The following is a 21,120-nucleotide window of genomic DNA, read 5'->3' on the forward strand; positions in this document are numbered from 1 at the left end:
TTATCCACCTTCAGCCCTTTCAGTTTCCCCAAGAACCTTCTCTCTAGTTATGGTAACTTCACACACTTCATCCCCCATAACACCTGTGATTTCTAACATACTGCTAGTGTCTTCCACAGTGAAGACTGATGAAAAATACCAATTCAGTTCATCTGCTATTTTGTTGCCCCCCATTACTACCCCTCTAGCATCATTTTCCAGTGTTCCAATATCCACTCGCCTCTTTTACACTTTATGTATCTGAAGAAACTTTTGGTATCCTGTTTAATATAGCTAGCTTTCTTGCATATTCCATCTTTACCTTCTTAATGACTTTTTTTAGTTACCTTTGTTGGTTTTTAAATGCTTCCCAATCCTCCATCTTCCCACTAACTTTGCTCAATTATATGTCCTTTTTGGCTTTTATGTTGGCTTTGACTTCTCTTGTTAGCCATGGTTGTGTCATCTTTCCTTTAGAATACTCCTTCCTCTTTGGGATGTATATATTCTGTGCCTTCCAAATTGCTTCCAGAAATTCCAGCCATTGCTGCTCTGCCATCATCCCTGACATTCCTTTTTGATCCCTTCTGTACAGTTCTTACCTTCCCTAGAAGAGAGCATAATGATCCAAAAATCTTATGCCCCCCCGACACCAACTCCTTAGCCAAGTATTAAACTGCATAATCTTATGCAGTTAGTAATTTCTGTGCCCCTAATTCTTGCATGTCCCCAGTTTCTAACTCTGTTTTAAACATATTCAGCACATTTCACACTCCATTTTTATATATACAAAAGCATGAAGAAATATAATGTGCATAAATCTTGGCTACTTCTCAATACCAAACATAGGTGTAACCAATTGTTCAATTTTAGCATGAAATAAGAGCCCTTTAGCAGCAGAATGATGTAATTCTGGGTGCTCCAGTTCCCTCCTATTTCAAAAAAGATATACAGGTTAGGGTTAGTAAACCGCAGGGATGGCATGTTGGCACCAGAAGCATGGCAACACTTGCTGGCTGTCCCCAACATATCACAAACCATGACGTAAATGGCACATTTCACTATATGTTTCAAAATACATCTGACAATAAAGTTAATTTTCATCTTTACATCGCAAAAATCATTCTGCATAGATCAGACAGTAGACACGAAGTTTGATTTAAGGTGCACACATGCACCCACCCAGCTTCACATATCTAAGGGCACAATGTGTCGTTAAAGTAAAAGTCTGCTGTATCTTCTCACCAGTAGTTGTGAGCTTGCAAATTTTCATTTCATTTTGTGCTCACATTGAATTGTTTAACTTCCTTCCATACTATCAACAGTCACAATTATGTAAAACAGAGCTACTGTTGTAAATAGAGCCAATATTCTACTCTGCAAATTCAACCACAATTCTTGCATTTAGCTTTAAGATTACCACTGCCACCAGCCTAATTGAGCAGAATGCTAGGTCACCTGTGCCAGGCAGAATCCATGGAGCTTATATCAATTATGACTATTCTTGGTGTGCTTTGTTCTTTCACAATGGTAGTTGTGCAGTGGTTAATGCAGACAGGCATAAAGTTCATACATCATGAAACAGCTGGCCTTAGTCACCCAAGTTTTTGATTGCAAGCATTTTTAGACATGCCTATCAAAGTTGCTTTTCTTGAAATTGTACTGCAATTTTTTGCACGAACACAAAAGTATTATTCAAATCACTTTAGCTTAAAAATTTAATTTCCTGAGAAGTTCCAAGTCTCACCTTCATCAAGATTCACAATTAGACATCAACGTTTCAGTGAACAAAAATAACCATTTAATATAGTTGCCAAGTTACACACATTCTTCACCCCAATGCAGAGAATACATTAGGTCAACAAATTAATACCAGAATAATGGCCGCCTATCAGGTTTCAAAGCAGGTAAAGTTTTGCAGCTCCCAAAAGGACTTGCTTTGCCCCACCCCCATTAACAAAAGGTTCTCTAATTAAATTGTCCATCCAATCTCAGCTTCCACAAGGAAAAGAAGCATTCCTACATCCTGCTGAAAACAGAATAACTGCTTTTAAACATTCACTGTCATCTGATGTGACAAGCTCTTTCCACAAGTGGTACCAATACCTCATTCTCAATGTTATGACGCAGACAGCATATACTGTTTGAATGGTGAGGGTCATTAATGATAGATATCACCTTCTTGCAGCATTGCTTTTTGAAAACGTCCCCAGTGGTGGGGAAGGTTGTACCTCTGATGAAACTTCATTACAGTAGATACTAGTGCTACTGGGCCTCAGTCGTTGAGGCACCTCACCCTGCTTCTCTTGGACAATGGCATGATTGATGCCCACTGGGAACCTCCAACTGCAGTAGTAAAAGGTTGAAGATATTCTTGAACATTTTTTTTATTTCAAAATATACTTTATTCAAAAATAAATATATACAATAAACCATTCAATAACTTTTCATCCTTTACATACGTTTCCATTATACTCACTTGAACATTTCAGCCAGCTGAGTTGGTGCAGGTTTTCAGTGCCCTGCCAGGTACACCATGGGGGCCTGAAACCTTGCGAGGGTGCATCCTCTTTAACAATGTTCTAACTTTCAGCTCAGAGTCAGAGATAATTAGAGTTGCCAAATGCTGTGGCTATTTACATTGAGCTCATCAGGAGCGAATCACTACTGCCATTAATGCTGTTAAGTTTCATCTTATAGGAAGTAATATTATGCAAACCCTTCCACAGCTGCTACGTATCTGATTGCATATAATTTCACACAGAATTACCATTTCAATCTTACAATGGCCTTCCATAATTTCTTGGAGGGCTCTGGCTCACTGGTGTTGAATACCACAGACCTAGCCCTCAGTAAATTGCACATCTCCTGCTTCATCCAGCATTCTGGTTTGGTTCTAATCTACACATGCCTTGATGAAGTCAGTGACAGCCAAATCAAAGGATAAACCCTGATTACGGCCCAGTCTACCAATTCAAAACAGTCCTCTAATCAGTCCTGCCTCTCCTCACACCTGTGCTGCTTGTGAGATGGAGTAGAAGTACAGCCAGGTGAGTGAACTTCGCAAAGTGCGGGTGCAGAATGGCATGGTAAGCGTTCTTAATGATGGTGCAACAGTGATTAAGTGCACTGGCTCCTATGGTTCCACAGGTAACATGTTGGCAGTAGTTTGTCAGAGACTTCAAGCTTGCCTGGTTAAAAATCTTCCCATTATGGTACAGAAGGTAGAGTGTGCTGTCTTATGACTACTGATAACACTGGACAACAATTTTTTTCCCCAAAAGTGTTGCTTCCTCAGTTTTGTTTTTTGTTTATGACAGACTGCTTGAAGATGAACACAAATATAATTTCAGACTACCTGTATCACGTAGGAATTTGGAGAAACATCAAATTAACTTTTATTGAATATAATGTGTTTAATTGCATAATGGTGCTGATGCTTTGCAATAGTTCAACTAAGTAACAAAATATTTTGTTAATGATTTTCACATGTACTCAGTGTCTGAGGCTTCTCGCTAAGTGTCCAACAATAATTTGCCAGGCATTGATGGATTCCAGTTGCCCTGGTATCTTTTCTCCATGACCACAATGTCCCGGTGAAACCCTTCACCATGCTCGTCACTAACAGCACCAAGATTTGCTGGGAAGAAGTCTAAATGGGAATGCAGAAAATAAATCTTTAGTGACACGTTTCATTTTACGGTTTTATATGCTTGAAGCATGCTTTCAACCAGCTGCATGTAGTTTGGTGCCCTGTAGATGCCGAGAAAAATTTCAACAACTTCTTTGAATGCCTTACATGTGATTTTCTCCAGTCCCACTAGAAATTCTTCAAATTGCCTGTCATTGATGACCTGTTTGATTTGTGGACCAACAAAAATGCTTTCTTTAATCTTGGCATCTGTTATTCTGGGAAGCATCTGTCTCAAATATCTAAATCCTTCATAGAACTTTTTGTGCCTGGTGATAGCAAATGCCATCCTCACAGTCCTGAACCCAATAACTATTAATAAAACCTGTCCTACCATGCAGCAGCTGCACCACCTAAGCAAGATAGGAAACTTTCCAGCTTACATTGTAGGCAACATTTTAATTGATTTGAATTATGAATTGAAATAATAAACAGAAGTTTATTTAAAAAAAAGGTGTGTGATAGGGAAGTTTCATGTTGATTTTCATCAGTAGCCCAAAATTCATAAGGTACACCTGAAGGTATTCAGGAAGCAAAATCTTTGTTGTCCAGTGTAATGGTGCTCAGCTCTGTCATTAGCCAGGGGAAATATACATCACTGCCAAAATGTCAGCAGAGAATTCTCTTGCCAGGTAGAATGGACACTTGGTCACCAGATACTCTAGGTCACGAGAGAACTGAAACAGAACTGCTATATCTATGCACCATGAGATAATCATGAATCAAATGCCACTGCCTCTGCTTTTACCTGATGCCACCATCCAGTTCATGCAATGGATAGTGAAGCCCTCTGGCTGGAATGCAGTGTCCAGAGTGCTGGCCGTGAGCCACATGTCTGTAAAACAGTACACATTTCCTCATGTCCCCATACCTCTAATGTCCTAGAAGCTATTTAAAACCACTACTTGGGCATAGTTTACTGCTTTGGAACAAACTAAACCAATTAGAAATTCAGCTGCAAAAAGACTGAGCCAAGGTGGGAATAATTGACAGATATATACAATGTTTCCCTTCCTGAATGCAATCAAATTAGGAAATGGATTTCAATATAGCCAAATGCGAGGAGTACTATTTAAAATGAAACCAGCAAAGGGGTAACACTATGAATAGTAGGGCACTAGGAAGTATAATGGAACAAGGGACTAAGTACATAACTCGTTAAAAGCAGCACAGGTAGAGAAGGTCGTGAAAAAATGTTAGCAGACTGGTCTTTACCAGATATGGCATTGCACATAACAATCATGACATTATAATATTTTTTTAGAAGTCATTGGTAAGGCTACACTTGGGAGTACTGTGTACAACTTTGGTTATAGAGAAGAGGCGGTTAAACTGGAATGAGTGTAGAAAATATTTACAAGAATTTTCTCAGGATTAGAGGTCCTGAGTTAAAGGGAGGTTGCCCAGAGTAGGTCTTTATCCTTTAGAACATTGGAGAATGAGGGGCAACTTTATAAAATTGTTTAAAATTAAGATAGACATCAATAAGGTGGCTGATAACAAGTCTTTTCCCTGGGGTATAGGAATCTAAAACCACAGGACATACACTTAGAATGAAAGTGGAAAAAATTGAAAAGGGACTTGAGGAGCAACTTTTCCCAAGTAAGAGTGTTGTAACTAATTAGAACAAGCTGCCAGAAGTGGTTGAGGTTCTTCTAATAAAAGATTTTTTGGCATACTCCAAGCATTCAGCACCAACTTAACGAATGGAGCACCACAACAGGATATAATTGTATTGACTATTCCAAATGAAACCAATGGAAGCTGCCCTTAACACTAGGAAACATTAAAAAAGTGCAAAGTACAAAATCCATATCATAACATCATGTTGTGGAGTCTGCTTAAAGCAATAACCATGCACAATTAAATAAAACAAAAGCAGCTTTATCTAGGTGAGGATCATTTTGGCATTTATTTTACACTTAAGCATGACTGTAATATGGAATTTTAAATTTTGCTCTCAAACTAAAAATTATAAAAATATGCACTATGCTTCACAGCCTACTCCGTAATACCATTGACAAAAGATTGCCCTTATTGAAATTATCCCATTTTTTAAACATGGTCAATTAATGTCTGTTTCATTCACTGACATACAACTTGCCATTGCTCTTTAGACTTCCTGGATTGATTAACAATTAAATTAAACTCATTGTTTCCATAAAATGGAATTTACTCTTTAGGCCATTCTGCCAGATTTTTTAATTACATAGCACATTTGATGTAATATCTCTTTGAAAAAACAAAAGTGGGATATCTATGCTGATTTCATTCCAAAACTATGCATTCAACTATTTCAATTTCTGCAATAAATAGGCTATCCCAGGCCAGATAGTTGCTTTGACCAGTTTACAATTACGGTAAATATTACACTCATAGTCTTAAGGGTGTATAATAAATTAACTTCTACCAAAAATGAAACATCAATCTTAAGTAATAAAGTTGCTTATCTTTCTCAAATGAAATACTTCTTAAAACAAGAAATGTTTGCATCATCTCAATTCTTGTATCTTCAGGCAACTGCTAATGGAAACAACCAACTAGCTATGAACAAAGATCAAAAGGAAGGTCCAAAGATTCTTGAAATTAGAAAGTCTTCAAAGATGCAGTTCTTTGAAATAGTAAAATGTGTTGTGAATGTAGGGGAAATCAGTCCAGGTGATAAGCTTTGATTTCTTGAAGACATTTGAAAAGATACTACAAAGGTTGAGGAAATACAAGCTCATGGCTTAATAGGAGGTAACAAATTGGCAGAATAACAGAAGGCATGAATGGTTATTTAGCTACTTAACAAGTACTTCAATGGTATCAGTGCAGGGACCGCTCCCAATAATTTACACAGGGTGCGAAGGGCATTATCATCCGGTGTCATCAGCATAATTGAACAACCAAGGAAGTCAAACTTCTGAAGAGGATACAAGACTACAACAACATACACAGTAAATTAAGTAGATAAAAATTTGCCAAGTCAGATAAGTACAGCACAGAAACAGACCCTTCAGCCCATCTACTCAATGCCAAAAGCATTTAAACTACCTACTCCCATTGATCTGCACTGGGATTATAGCCAACCATACCCTTACAATGCATTTTTATCCAAATGTCTCAAACATTAAAATTGAGCTCGCATGCACCACTTGCATTGGTAGCTCATTCATACTCTCACAACCCAATGAGTGAAGAGGTTCCCCGCCCCACACATGTTCCCCTTAAAACTTTTCACCATTCACCCTTGACCCACTACCTCTGATTGTAGTCCCACCCAACCTCAGTGGGAAAAGCCTGTTTGCTATAGACACCCCTCATAATTTTGTGTATCTCTACAAAATCTTCTATGTTCCAAGTACTCCTGTTTGAGTACTGTTGGGGGGGGGGGGGGGGGAGAACAGCTTACCCGGGGGAAGAAACAGTGGCCGTGCCTCTGGCACAGAGTCTGGCCCTGTAGCTCAGAAGGGTAGGGCAAGGAAGAGGAGGGCAGTTGTGATAGGGGACTCGATAGTAAGGGGGTCAGATAGGCGATTCTGTGGACACAGTCCAGAGACCCGGATGGTAGTCTGCCTCCCTGGTGCCAGGGTCCGGGATGTTTTTGATCGTGTCCAAGATATCCTGAAGTGGGAGGGTGAGGAGCCAGAGGTCATGGTACACATAGGTACCAATGACATAGGTAGGAAAAGGGATGAGGTCCTGAAAGGAGAATATAGGGAGCTAGGAAGGGAGTTGAGAAAAAGGACCGCAAAGGTAGTAATCTCGGGATTACTGCCTGTGCCACGCAACAGTGACAGTAGGAATGCGATGAGGTGGAGGATAAATGCGTGGCTGAGGGATTGGAGCAGGGGGCAGGGATTCAAGCTTTTGGATCATTGGGACCTCTTTTGGCGCAGGCGTGACCTGTACAAAAAGGACGGGTTACACTTGAATCCTAGGGGGACCAATATCCTGGCAGGGAGATTAGTGAGGGCTACTGAGGTGACTTTAAACTAGAATGGTTGGGGGGTGGTAATCAAATTAAAGAGGCTAGGCGTGAGGAGGTTAGTTCACAACAGGGGGATGGGAACCAGTGCAGAGAGACAGGGGGGTGTAAAGTGAGGGTAGAAGCAAAAAGTACTAAGGAGAAGAGTATAAGTGGCAGGCCGACAAATCCAGGGCAAGCATTAAAAAGGGCCACTTTTCAACATAATTGTATAAGGGCTAAGAGAGTTGTAAAAGAGCGCCTGAAGGCTTTGTGTGTCAATGCAAGGAGCATTCGTAATAAGGTGGATGAATTGAAAGTGCAGATTGTTATTAATGATTATGATATAGTTGGGATCACAGAGACATGGCTCCAGGGTGACCAAGGATGGGAGCTCAACGTTCAGGGATATTCAATATTCAAGAGGGATAGACATGAAGGGAGGGGAGGTGGGGTGGCGTTGCTGGTTAAAGAAGAGACTAACGCAATAGAAAGGAAGGACATAAGCCGGGAAGATGTGGAATCAATATGGGTAGAGCTGCGTAACACTAAGGGGCAGAAGACGCTGGTGAGAGTTGTGTACAGGCCACCTAACAGTAGTAGTGAGGTTGGAGATGGTATTAAACAGGAAATTAGAAATGTGTGCAATAAATGAACAGCAGTTATAATGGGTGACTTCAATCTACATGTAGATTGGGTGAACCAAATTGGTAAAGGCGCTGAGGAAGAGGATTTCTTGGAATGTATGCGGGATGGTTTTTTGAACCAACATGTCGAGGAACCAACTAGAGAGCAGGCTATTCTGGACTGGGTTTTGAGCAATGAGGAAGGGTTAATTAGCAATCTTGTCGTGAGAGGCCCTTTGGGTAAGAGTGACCATAATATGGTGGAATTCTTCATTAAGATGGAGAGTGACATAGTTAATTCAGAAACAAAGGTTCTGAACTTAAAGAGGGGTAACTTTGAAGGTATGAGACGTGAATTAGCTAAGATAGACTGGCAAATGACACTTAAAGGATTGACGGTGGATATGCAATGGCAAGCATTTAAAGGTTACATGGATGAACTACAACAATTGTTCATCCCAGTTTGGCAAAAGAATAAATCAAGGAAGGTAGTGCACCCGTGGCTGACAAGAGAAATTAGGGATAGTATCAATTCCAAAGAAGCAGCATACAAATTAGCCAGAGAAAGTGGCTCACCTGAGGACTGGGAGAAATTCAGAGTTCAGCAGAGGAGGACAAAGGGCTTAGTTAGGAAGGGGAAAAAAAATTATGAGAGAAAACTGGCAGGGAACATAAAAACGGACTGTAAAAGCTTTTATAGGTACGTAAAAAGGAAAAGACTGGTAAAGACAAATGTAGGTCCCCTACAGACAGAAACAGATGAATTGATTATGGGGAGCAAGGACATGGCAGACCAATTGAATAATTACTTTGGTTCTGTCTTCACTAAGGAAGACATAAATAATCTTCCAGAAATAGTAGGGGACAGAGGGTCCAGTGAGATGGAGGGACTGAGCGAAATACTAGTTAGTAGGGAAGTGGTGTTACGTAAATTGAAGGGATTGAAGGCAGATAAATCCCCAGGGCCAGATGGTCTGCATCCTAGAGTGCTTAAGGAAGTAGCCCAAGAAATAGTGGATGCATTAGTGATAATTTTTCAAAACTCGTTAGATCCTGGACTAGTTCCTGAGGATTGGAGGGTGGCTAATGTAACCCCACTTTTTAAAAAAGGAGGGAGAGAGAAACCGGGGAATTATAGACCGGTTAGCCTATTGTCGGTGGTGGGGAAACTGCTGGAGTCAGTTATCAAAGATGTGATAACAGCACATTTGGAAAGTGGTGAAATCATCGGACAAAGTCAACATGGATTTGTGAAGGGAAAATCATGTCTGACGAATCTCATTGAATTTTTTGAGTCTCATTGAATTTTAACTAGTAGAGTGGATAGGGAAGAACCAGTGGATGTGGTATATTTGGATTTTCAAAAGGGTTTTGACAAGGTCCCACACAGGAGATTAGTGTGCAAACTTAAAGCACATGGTATTGGGGGTAAGGTATTGATGTGGATGGAGAATTGGTTAGCAGACAGGAAGCAAAGAGTGGGAATAAATGGGACCTTTTCAGAATGGCAGGCGGTGACTAGTGGGGTACCGCAAGGCTCAGTGCTGGGACCCCAGTTGTTTACAATATATATTAATGACTTGGATGAGGGAATTAAATGCAGCATCTCCAAGTTTGCGGATGACACGAAGCTGGGTGGCAGTGTTAGCTGTGAGGAGGATGCTAAGAGGATGCAGAGTGACTTGGATAGGTTGGGTGAGTGGGCAAATTCATGGCAGATGCAATTTAATGTGGATAACTGTGAAGTTATCCACTTTGGTAGCAAAAATAGGAAAACCGATTATTATCTGAATGGTGGCCGATTAGGAAAAGGGGAGGTGCAACGAGACCTGGGTGTCATTATACACCAGTCATTGAAAGTGGGCATGCAGGTACAGCAGGCGGTGAAAAAGGCGAATGGTATGCTGGCATTTATAGCAAGAGGATTCGAGTACAGGAACAGGGAGGTACTACTGCAGTTGTACAAGGCCTTGGTGAGACCACACCTGGAGTATTGTGTGCAGTTTTGGTCCCCTAATCTGAGGAAGGACATCCTTGCCATAGAGGGAGTACAAAGAAGGTTCACCAGATTGATCCCTGGGATGGCAGGACTTTCATATGAAGAAAGACTGGATGAACTGGGCTTGTACTCGTTGGAATTTAGAAGATTGAGGGGGGAATCTGATTGAAATGTATAAAATCCTAAAGGGATTGGACAGGCTAGATGCAGGAAGATTGTTCCCGATGTTGGGGAAGTCCAGAACAAGGGGTCACAGTTTGAGGATAAAGGGGAAGCCTTTTAGGACCGAGATTAGGAAAAACTTCTTCACTCAGAGAGTGGTGAATCTGTGGAATTCTCTGCCACAGGAAGCAGTTGAGGCCAGTACATTGGCTATATTTAAGAGGGAGTTAGATATGGCCCTTGTGGCTACAGGGATCAGGGGGTATGGAGGGAAGGCTGGGGCGGGGTTCTGAGTTGGATGATCAGCCATGATCATAATAAATGGCGGTGCAGGCTCAAAGGGCCGAATGGCCTACTCCTGCACCTATTTTCTATGTTTCTATGAATGTAGTCCTAATCTATTCAATCTTTCCTTATAACTCAGGTCCTGCATTCCCAGCAGCATCCTTGTAAATTTTCTCTGCACACTTTCAACCTTGTTTTCATCTTTCCTGTGGATAGGTGACCAAAACTGTACACGATACCCCAAGTTAGGCCTCACCAGCGTCTTTTACAACTTCATCTCAACTTCGGATCTCTGTACTCAATACATTGATTTATGAAGGCCAATGTGCCAAAAGTTTTCTTTACGACCTGATCTACCTGTGACGTCACTTTCAACAAATTACGGACCTGTATTCCTAAATCCCTTTGTTCCACTGCACCACTCAGTGCCCTACTGGTCACTGTGCAAGATCTACCCTGGATGATCCTACCAAAGTGCAAAACCTTGCAGTTGTCTATTAAATTCCATCTGCCATTTTCAGCCCATTTTTCCAGCTAATGCAACTCCCTCTGCAAGTCATGATAGCCTTCCTTAGTGACCACTATACCCCCAGTCTTGGAGTCATCTGCAAATTTGCGGATCTAGTTAACTACAATATCATCCAGATCATTGATACAACTAACAAACAAATAAAAAGGATCCAGCACCAATTCATGCAGCACACCACTATCACAAGACTCCAGCCAGAGTCGCAATCCTCCTCACCACTCTCTGTCTTTTCCCAATTTTCTAACTTGTCCTGAATGCCAAGTGACAAGCTTCCCATGCGGGACCTTGTCAAATGCCTTACTAAAGTCCATGTACACAACATCCGCTGCCTTGCCTTCATCCACTTTCCCAGTAATTTCATTGAAAAACTAAGATTGGTTAGACATGACCTACCACACACACGAAGCCACGCTGACTATCCTTAATCAGTCCGTATCTGTCCAAATATGTATATATCCAGTCCCTTAGAATACCTTCCAATAACTTTCCCACAACTGATGTCAGACTCATTGGCCTATAATTTCCTGGCTTATCCTTAGTGCTCTTAAGCAGTGGAACAACATTGGCTATCCTCCAATCCTCTCTTGTGACCAAGAATGTTTTAAATATCTCAGCTAAGGATGTGTGAGTTTCTGCACTTGCCTCCTGTAGAGTCCAAGGAAACACCTTGTCAACTCCCGGGGACTTATCCACCCTTATTTGCCTCCGGGTAGCAAACAACTCCTCCTCTGCAATCTGTACAGGGTCCACGAAGTTGCTGCCACTTTGCCTCACTTCTATCGACTCTGTATTCATCTCCCAAGTAAATACAGATGCAAAGAATGCATTTAAGATCTCCCCCATATGTTTTGGCTCCAACATGGATTACCATTCTGGTCTTACAGAGGACCAATTTTTGTCCCTTGCTATCTTTTTGCTCTTAATACATCTGTAGAATCCCTTAGGATTCTCCTTCACCTTGTCTGCTAAAGCAACCTCATGCCTTCTTTAAGCCTTCCTGATTTCTTCCTTAAGTGTTTGCTTGCATTTCTTACACTCCATAAGCCTCTTTCAATTGTTCCTACTTGTCTACACCTGCTATGCACCTCTTTTTTCTTAACCAAAGCCTCAATCTCTTTTGAAAACCAAGGTTCTCTACTCTTTTAATCTTTACCTTCTATTCTGACAGGGACATACAAGCTTTGTATTCTCACTCGCCAGATCATTTCTGATACCATCAAAATTGGCTTTTCTCCAATTTAGAATCTCAACCCACGGATTGGCCTATCTTTTTGCATATTTACTTTGAAACAATGGCATTGTGGTCTTGGACACAAAATGTTCCCCTCAACAAACTTCTGTCACCTGCTGTGTCTCATTCCTTAATAGAAGACTCAGTAATGCATGCTCCCTCATTGGGACTTCTATATACTGAAGTCTCACTAATGGCTATAATGTCATAATTCCAGATGTTGATCCACGCCCTAAGCTCTCCTGCCGTTTCTTTGATAATTCTTGCACTGAAATATACATAGCTCAGGACACTAGTCGCACCATGCTCCACCTTTTTATTCCTGGCTTTGTCTGAGGTTTTACCGACATCTGCCTCCACAAACTCTCCACTATGTTCTGGCACTCTGGTTTCTACTCCCCCTACAACTCTAGTATAAACCCCATCATGCAGCATTAACAAACCTTCCCGCTAAGATATCAGTCCCCTTCCAGTTCAGGTGCAACCGCCCCTTCTGTACAGGTCTCACCTTCCCAGGAAGAGCTCAATAATCCAAAAATCTTACGCTCTACTTCCTACACCAACTCCTTAGCCATGTGTTAAATTGTATAAACTTCCTACTTCCAGCCTCATTAGCACGTGGCACAGGTAGCAACCCTGAGATCACAGCCCTGGAGGCCCTGCCCTTTAACTTAGCACCTACCTCCCTACACGGAACCTTGTCGCTTGTCCTACCCATGTCATTCATACCTACATGGACCACAACCTCTGACTGTTCATCTTCCCACTAAAGAATTCTGAGGACTTATCCAAGATGTTCTGGACCCTGGACCCAGGAGGCAATTTACCAACATGTCCATTCCCCTAACCAATCTCCTATCTCCACAGCATGCCTTTTCTTAACCCTTCTCTTCTGAATCACAGACTCAGCAACTTTCCTCTGTTAAGTCATCACCCCACACCCCCCCTGCAACAGTATCCAAAATGATGTACCTGTTGTTGTAGAGGGATGGCCACAAAGGTACTCTGCATTGGCTGTTTAACCCCTTTTCTCTTCCTGACTCTCACCCAGTTTCCTGTGTCTGCATCTTCAGTGTAACTACCTCTCTATGTCCCATCACCCCTTCTGCCTCCAAAATGATCCAGTTCATCAAGTTCCAAATGTAGTCTTCAGGAACATTGGAGATCTCCCTGCCTTCCCATATCCCGCAAGAGGAACATTCCACTAACCCACCTGGCATCTCTGCTGTGTTAAAAGGAGGAAAAAAAACACTTCACCTTGAGTTTTTTTTCTTTCTCTGACTGAAGCCTCAAAGAGCTAAAGCCTAAAGATCGCCACTCCAGTGATGGTGCGGTGCTTGCCCCTGCCTTCCTTTAATTTGCTCTTGCTATTCAATCGCATACACCAATTGATCACTGGTCAGAGCTCAATTATGCTGCTGCGATCTGCTGCTGCCTTTTTCTGCTCGGTCAGTGGACCTGAGTGAAATCTCCTCCTCTCAAATTTCTGATGTCCAGATTGATCACTGGTCAGAGCTCATGTGGGGGGGGGGGGGGGTTTGAAAAATGTCTATTTAGGCAGCAAAAACAAGAAGAATACATTTTTTGCAGGTACAGAAACAGTGGAATTCTGTCAGATAAAAATGAACATCAAGGAACAAAATCATCGACATCTCTAACCCTATAGGGAAAAAGTTTGTCCTCCCCACCATACAGGCAATGCCCTCTTCTCGCAGTTAACATCAGGAAGGTGGAATAGGAGCCTCAGGGCTCACACCACCAGGTTCAGTAACAGTTATTACTCCTTAAACCATAAGGCTCTTGAACCAGTGGGAATAACTTCACTCGCCCCATCACTGAACCATTCCCATACCGAGACTCACTTTCAAGGACTCTTCTTCTCATATTTATTATTACTCTCCTCTTTCTTGTAGTAATTACACAGCATTTTTTTTTGCAGAATGGTTGTTTGTCTGTCCTGTTGAGTGTGGTCTTTAATTAATTTACTGTGATTGCCCACAAGGAAATGAACCTCAGGGTAGTATGTGGTGACATACATATACTTTGACAATAAACTAATTACACAAGTCCACAAATCATGCATCAACACAAAGGAAAAGTCCAGCTACACTTCTAGGTACTTTTATATACTTTCTCCACGTGTTATTAAAGTAGAATGCCAATGCAAGATTTCAGTTAAACTGAGATGCAACTTCAAGCAACGGAAATATTGCTTCCATTTCAAAAGTCTACTTAGTTTAATTCTGCACAACAGCACACATCTATCCAATTGATGTTTTGTGAGCGATATCACTAAAGCACTCGAGAATCTAGCTGCTCCAGGTTACATGCAAAACAAATGCCTGACTTCAAGGTTCTGTTTAGTCAACAAATGAGGATAATGGTAAAAGAAATAACATTGCTAGAAGCCATAGAGTTGGATTTTAGTATCTTGAAACATTCTGTGCACAATGAATATAGATACTATATTCACGCTGCACCCTCAACTATGTTTGCTTAATAAAGGGGCAACCTAATACACCCAACCACATTCCCAAAACATGTCCAGGCTTGTATGCCCTTTTATACAAACACAAAATGATTGTTTAGCCATATCATAAAAAGTTGCATTTATTTAACAAAGTTTTAAAACACATGACAGAAGCAGTATCCAGAAAGATTTGTCAATGAACCATAGAAGGCGCGTGAGAAATTGGTGCAAAGGAATCTCCAAAACAAATTTAAACTCCCAGGCCTCAACACTGAAGCCACACATCTAATATACCAAGAAAACATAATCAGGGATATGGACAAGGCCAGAGTAGAAAGAATGCAGAAATAGAGGGTAATAAAAATAAGTAGTCTAATGCAAATGGATGATGTAGACGTAGACAAAGACAAGAATTTTTAAATTCAAAATGAGCCATGCATGATGACACTTAAGGCATATATAGGATAATATTGTTTGGAATTTCAGTAGAGTTTGAGTACTGAGACTTGAAGCTGACCACACTAGAAATCACATCTGAAATAGGTAAAGATATCAACAGGTAGCAGACTATGCCAGACAATATCAAAAGTTGCAGAGGGGATACAGACCACCCCACCCCCCAAAGTACAGGTCTGCATCACGTGCTGGGATGGTGGGGAGGGGGGAATTAAAGATAAAGGGTCTCAGATTTTAAAGTTTAGCCATTTCTCTTCCCATAGGCACTGCCCGGCCTACTCAGTACTACTTGTTTCTACAGTTGGAACTTGCTTGTTCAGGAGATGAGCTGAAGTACAGAATTTGTGGAAACAGCTCTGTGTTTCCAAACTTTAATGGAAGACACACCATGGTAATTATGCTCATTCAACACTAGATGCAAGATTGCAATAAATAAAAAACTAAGGAAATTGGACACCTGGATCTAGATGCATACTGGGAATCTGATAGCAATTTTTAACAACATCACTTCAAGGGACAGCAAATAAGAGAGAAGTGAATAACAGATTCATCCAGTATGAAAATCCACAAGTAAAATGTCTGGACAAATTAAAGCAAAAATCAATGGCTATCCCATCCAGCCAAACACTAATTCAGAGGCATTAGAGAAGGATGAACCCGGTCAAAGGGATAACGTGATTAAAAATGTAGCTCAATGTATTACCAACCCCGTTTTAAAATTTAGATCATGGTCATTTCAGTGCAGTTGAGGAACTTAATAAATTTTAATAGGAAGCTCTGTTTAGGAAAATGAAACATGGAGACCACATTGGTTGTGTTTATCCAATTCTAACCTCCAAATAGGTTCTGTATTCTAAATTAAAAACTTTTCTATGTCACTTGTGCAGAACGTGCTGCAGAGTTTCTTCACCTAGCTACTTTCCTGTTTACCACTCACTTCAATGTCTTTGGCAATCATTTTCCTACATTGCAAATTATTGTTACCTGCCTCCAAATGTTTCCAATTCTCAGTTTGCCCTGCACCTGAATTGTAATGGATATTTTCATTCTATTTGGTTAGAACAGCACTCTCATTGATATGAATACACCATCTTATTGTGCATCGAGCAGGTATTTTTCATGCCCACGTTTAATTTGTTGAATTTTCGGCTCATATGCATTTATTTTGAAGAAAATTAGTTTTTCAAATCGATTATGCAACTTTGTAACTATTACAAGCTACACCCATGTTATGGCTATTTCCGTTACAGCAATTTGCATCTAGTTCCCAAATCAAGAGCCAAAAATTTGAGTTACTGAATTTATGTGACAGCAAATTTTCAATCAATGTTTGCACAAATGTAATGGAAAAAAAAACAAGGAGTTTTTGGGATCACTACAACATTTCTGTAACTCCTCCCCCAGTAATAGGAGGGTCACTGGGGAAAAAAATCAAGCCGTTTCTGTGAGCACAAGGATGAACAGTGTTCTAGACTACACATTACTTACAAGATTTGAGCTGGGTAATAACATAGTAGTTAGGAAGCCTCGTCACTTTAATCTGCTCTCACTTATGTGTACCAAGTAATGCATTCGAAAAGCCAAGTACAAGATTAATCCAATAACTAGCATGTTCCAGACCGAGGTGAAAAAAAAACAGCTGCAAAGTTTCTTGTGGATTTCTTTTAAATGCTGGGCCTCCACATTTTAAAAATACATTAAACTATCAACACTTATCCAGTCATGTAATCTATGATAAGTGCCCTCAGATCTTTGCTGAATTGACCCTAACTTACATTACTCACATAAAATAAAATGCATTTACAAAACCAGATGAACTTTGCTCAGTGAACCAAATGAATCACACATTAAAATATTTTAGAATCAAGACAAAAATAAAGCTACAGATTGTATAATAGTTCTGTATATTTAATAGTCTTGAGCAGCAAGTCTCAGCTACTGTATGCAAACAATTTTCTACTTCCATTATAATGACTGTTTTTTGAGAAAGTATAATTCAAGTTTTCCAATCGACTAGCTAAACTGCACATTGAGTTAATAAGCACTTTAGGTTGAGAAGTCATAAATGCCAGTTACTAGAGTTCAGGAAGTACCTAGTTTAGTATAAAGTGCTTCAATTGGATACAGTATCAGTGTGAGATTTTTCTTGTGCTTTGGATGCATTAATAGAGTTCTTTTTCCAAGTATCATGAAGTACATTAAACCCAGTAATCACTGCTCCAATGAGGCAGTTATAAATTACAAACGTATTGTTGTAGTGTTTACTGTACTTGTCACATTCCAGTTTAATTCAATATATTAGATATAGACAAAGCTCAAATCATTCTAAAGAAATGTAAAGTGACAGAATCACTTAGGAAGCTAAAATTCAGTAGCAGAGTAGAGAGCGCTAGGCATTTCATCAAGTACCTTTATACCAACAGATTAACTGATAATGCAAAGGACAAGCCCATGACATTCTGATTGGACTTCATGAAAAACAATATCCTGTGAATTTGAAATTCCTTTGAAAAGCTGTTTACAATGTTTGTTTTATTCAGTTTTCTCAATAAAATTAAGTTTAGAAAGTACATTCTTTCAAGAGATACCTTGAAATTGTACAAGAAATTGTTCATTGTCAGTTATATTTCCTTCCAATTAAAAATGCACAAAAACGCTGAAAATTATACACATACTTCCAGTTACTATGTATTTGGCAGCCAAATCATGGTACCTAATTCTTCGAGTTATGTTGGTTCATCCCATCCCCCAACAGGGATTGTACCTGGAAAAATGCACAAAACAATGAACTGCAATTGCCTTATTAGCTGAACTAACTCAAGGCAGCAGTTGCACAATTAGACTCAACAAGGCTAATGAGAGGAGAGAATGACAGGCTGGATTAAATCTACTTTTCATTACATCCAGGACTCCTGTTGGGTCAGAAAGCAGAAAAGGGCCACGTTTGGTCGTGGTACTTTCTTCAGACATGGCCTACTGACGCTCTCGCCCAGCTCACGTGAACAATGGCCTATGCAAGCATACCCATGCAAGGCAAGGGATAGTGAATTGGAAATTTTAATACTTTATAATGAGTACGTCTACATCAATCGGCCAGAATGAACTCTATACTTGGACTTGAAACTAGAAACTAAAACGAAGCATAATGAACTTGTTGATACAGCAACCTCCCAACCCCTCTCCGGATGTTTATTGCGTTGGCAGGTGGAGAAGCCCTTGACCATACCTTTGCAGATGGGAGAGTTCGGGCTCTTCCTTTCCGGAGAACCCCGGTGTTCTGGAGATTTCCTGCGCCGGACTCGTGAGGAATCTGCTCCTGGGGCCCACAAAGAAGTGGGCGACGAGCAAGGAGAGGTGGTGGCAGTAATGGTGGCCGCCTGGTGCAGCTGTTGCTGCGGCTGTGCCCTGGTGGGGCTACCCCGCGAAGAGGCCGCGCTCGTCTGTTGTTGCTGAGTCCTGGTGGGGCTGCTCCGGGAGGAGGCCGTCTGCTGCTGCTGCTGCCGCCCCCCTCCGCCAACACACCTCGTTGGGCTGCCCTGCTTCAGCTGGAACGGCACGGTCGCCCTCATGGGCTGCGGTCGGCCGACACCGCCACTGTTATTACTACCACCAGCACAGCTGCCGGTACTACCCCCGCTCGTCGGTGACCCGTTCCGGCGTACACGCTGAGACATCCTGCAGGGGCCGGGAGTAAACACACACACAGAGTCCCGTGCGGCCGATCGGGTGACTGCTCCCTGCCCGTCCGCTGCCGTGCCGTGCCGTGTCGCTCCCACCTCCCGCACTCCTCTCTCAGACAAGAACCGTCCGCCGCTCGCGCTCTCTCAACTCCCCCGAGCGGCGCAGGCGCCGCCTCCCGCGCTCCCCCCGCCTCCTGAGACGGCGCATTGGCAGAGGCAGCGAGCCCCGGCTGTGACTGCAACGACGCCGATTGGACGGAGCTGCAGCACCCCACCCCCCCTCGTCCTATCCCCGCCCTCTTACTCTACGTCGCAGCGCGTGTGTTCCACGCCTACTCCGTCGCCCCAGGAGACCGCCACCGCCTTCCATTCAAAGCCTCAGCAGCTTGTTGCCTGGGGGTGGCCTGTCGATCGGGAGGTAAACAAAACCCGGCCGTTCCGGAGGTGAATGGCGCTCTCTAGTGGCCACGAAGAGAAGCAAACATGCTTATGGGGATTACAATGTAAATAGGGAGAAGTGCTACACCTCGAACTTTGTACATGCCGAGGCAGGACCAGCTCAAGGGAAGAGAGCGGAAGCAACCCGAGTTTGGGATACATTCATAAATGACGTTTTACCGTTTTATAGTAGAAATTATTTACATTTGAAAGTGTTCTTCAAAATCTCAGGGTGTTCCACAGTCGATGTTCCATCATTAAGTTAAAAATTTTAAATGCAGCCCAAGTGACATAAATAGACAATGAAATAAAATGTAGTAATGTCTGCGAAGGAAGAAAAAAATAGCATTTGGCATTACTTCGCTTTTGGTTTTAAAGTTCAGATTTCTAAGGTATGCTTGAAGTATGTTTCATTCGATTACTGTATGAAGCATAATTTGTACATACAAAGTTTCCACAAGCAGTTGAGAAAGACTTAGTTACATACCTGTGGAAGGAAATTAAGGAATGGGACTGCACATTAAGTAACACAACAATCCAGAATTGTCAAGGATCTTGGGTTATATAGCCATGAATCTCTGAAAATAACAATAGTGCCATATTGAAGTGTATGACAGAATCAAAGACACTTGGTTGAACTGTGTTAGTATGGCTAGAATATTGCATCTGGTTACTACATTATTGATATTACTGCATTATTAGTCCGTTTTTCACCGTATTCACACATTACACTGTTTTTATGTACGTAGAAGAAGTAACACGTATCAGAATCAGGTTGTCTGGCATATGTTATGAAATTTGTTAACTTAGCAGCAGTACAGTGCAAAAGATGATATAGACAGAATAAGTAAATCACTTACAATATATATTACATAGTTAAATTAAACATAGTGCAAAAACTGAAATGATAGAAGTGAGGTAGTGTTCATGGGTTCAATGTCCTTTAAGGAATCTGATGGCAGAGGGGAAGAAACTGTTCCTGAATCGCTGGTTTATATATTTTTCTTTAGTATAAGAACAATGAAATAATGCTCAAGATGGTGCAAGGGAAATTATAAATATTTCCAAGACTGAAGAATTGCTGTTACTATTGGCGAGGCTAGGATTTCACTGTAAATTCACCTCTTGGCATTTGACCACCACTGCTCCACAAGCCAATTTCAGTTTATGTTATCGAATTTCTACAAGCAGGACTTAAACTGATTATACAACACACAAAGCATTGGAGGAACTGAGTGTGTCAGGCAGCATCTATGGAGGCAGACAGACAGCCAATATGTTAAATTACGGGATTAACATATCAACTGTCCTTTTTTGATAACATTGAAATTTTTTCCAACTTCACATCACTAAAGTTCTGCATCCCTAGTATTATAACAGTAAATGCACTTTGCAACTTCCTTAAAAGTTGACATTACTTTTCCAATGTATTAGCAACATGCAATTAGAAAGCCAATCATCCTGCACCCATTATCCAAAACTGTACATCTTCCACCTGAATTCACTTACTGTTATCTAAGTGAAAAATTTTACCCAGAAAAATCTCTTTCAGTACTAATTTCTATCCATTAATTTAAAAAAACATTTTTATTGTAATACCATCAGTAGGCCTCTGTAGGTCAGGG

At 41.1% G+C, this 21,120-nt stretch overlaps 1 protein-coding gene across 2 annotated transcripts in view; it reads right to left on the reverse strand.

Annotated features, from left to right (window-relative positions):
- LOC140199337 (protein FAM117B-like) overlaps window positions 1-19,232 on the reverse strand; it is a 226,413-nt gene extending 207,181 nt beyond the window's left edge. The window contains exon 1 of one of the 2 annotated variants that reach the window (XM_072261202.1): window positions 18,604-19,232. In XM_072261202.1, coding sequence (XP_072117303.1) covers window positions 18,604-19,051 — 448 coding nt within the window. In that variant the 5' untranslated portion in view covers window positions 19,052-19,232. The remainder of the gene's footprint in view (window positions 1-18,603) is intronic. The other variant, XM_072261201.1, reaches the window with a different exon arrangement.
- Window positions 19,233-21,120: the final 1,888 nt, after the last annotated feature.

Source organism: Mobula birostris, chromosome 6 (genome assembly GCF_030028105.1).
Source record: "Mobula birostris isolate sMobBir1 chromosome 6, sMobBir1.hap1, whole genome shotgun sequence".
Taxonomy (NCBI): Eukaryota; Metazoa; Chordata; class Chondrichthyes; order Myliobatiformes; family Myliobatidae; genus Mobula; species Mobula birostris.